General features: G+C 54.7%; 1 protein-coding gene across 1 annotated transcript in view; it reads right to left on the bottom strand.

Annotated features, from left to right (window-relative positions):
- The window catches only part of TRMT12 (tRNA methyltransferase 12 homolog (S. cerevisiae)), a gene marked incomplete at both ends in the record, with an annotated part of 1,384 nt that extends 507 nt beyond the window's left edge, over positions 1-877 (bottom strand). Inside the window, one exon of the mRNA XM_009583346.1 lies at positions 759-877. Coding sequence (XP_009581641.1) covers positions 759-877 — 119 coding nt within the window. The remainder of the gene's footprint in view (positions 1-758) is intronic.
- Positions 878-899: the final 22 nt, after the last annotated feature.

The raw sequence follows: 899 nt of genomic DNA, 5'->3' as shown, positions 1-899 counted from the left end.
AGGAGAGGGGGCAGCGGCTGAGGACAGGGTCCGGGCACCGACGGGGGTCCACGCTCCTCCCTGGAGGCAGGGCGGGATGACGATTACCGCCCCGGCTCTCTGCATCTGCTTTGCTCCAGGTCGGAACAAGCCCAGATGCTGGGAAAATGGAAATTCATCCCCCCTTGCCTCCACAAAAGCAAAACCTGTCCTGAAAAATGTTTACAGAGGAGCTTATTTTACTTTCCGTATTTGGCCATTAGCTCAAGACCTGCCCTGCCCGGCTTCCACTCTGTGCAGAAGTGCCCAGGCTACCTTTATTTTGATTAATCCAGAGCAGTTTTGTGAGTGCCACATCCTTTCTGTGTGGCACAGATCGGAAGCATCAACTTCCCTAAGCACAAAACAGCGGCTCTCTTGACATGCAAACAGTTCAGGCACAGGACATCTACTGGAGCTTTTCAGAAAGAGTATCAAGGCCAAATCTTTTCCATGGATCCAAATGATTCCCATGACCAGCACTAGGTACAGAGCAGTGCTCTGCAGAGCCTGAGTGCAAGGTCATCCTGAGTGTCCAAAGGCAAGATGGACACAGGAGGGGCAGCAGTGCCAGGTTAGCTGAGGGCTCACAGACGGGACAGGAGCTCTAAGCCTCGGTATTTTTCCAGTCCAGGCTGGAAACGACATTTCACATCCACCTGGATGCCATCGGTACCCACATCACTGCTCTCTGCCTGCCTGCCTCCTCAAGCCTGCCCTGCCAAATCCCTCTGCTATCCCCATTACCTGCGTAGAGATCCACCAGGACCTCCCCGGAGCAGGGCAGTGAGGCCACCCGCAGCTTCTCCGTGATGTTGCCCGGTGAGAACATGCACTTGGTCACGTCGAATGTGTACCTGGGAGATATTGCCGGCCTCGTA

The sequence above is a fragment of the Fulmarus glacialis genome, unplaced genomic scaffold (genome assembly GCF_000690835.1).
Source record: "Fulmarus glacialis isolate BGI_N327 unplaced genomic scaffold, ASM69083v1 scaffold25968, whole genome shotgun sequence".
In the NCBI taxonomy this organism is placed as follows: Eukaryota; Metazoa; Chordata; class Aves; order Procellariiformes; family Procellariidae; genus Fulmarus; species Fulmarus glacialis.
The sequence above is the reverse complement of the archived record's forward strand: the minus strand, read 5'-3'. Positions and strand labels throughout refer to the sequence as shown.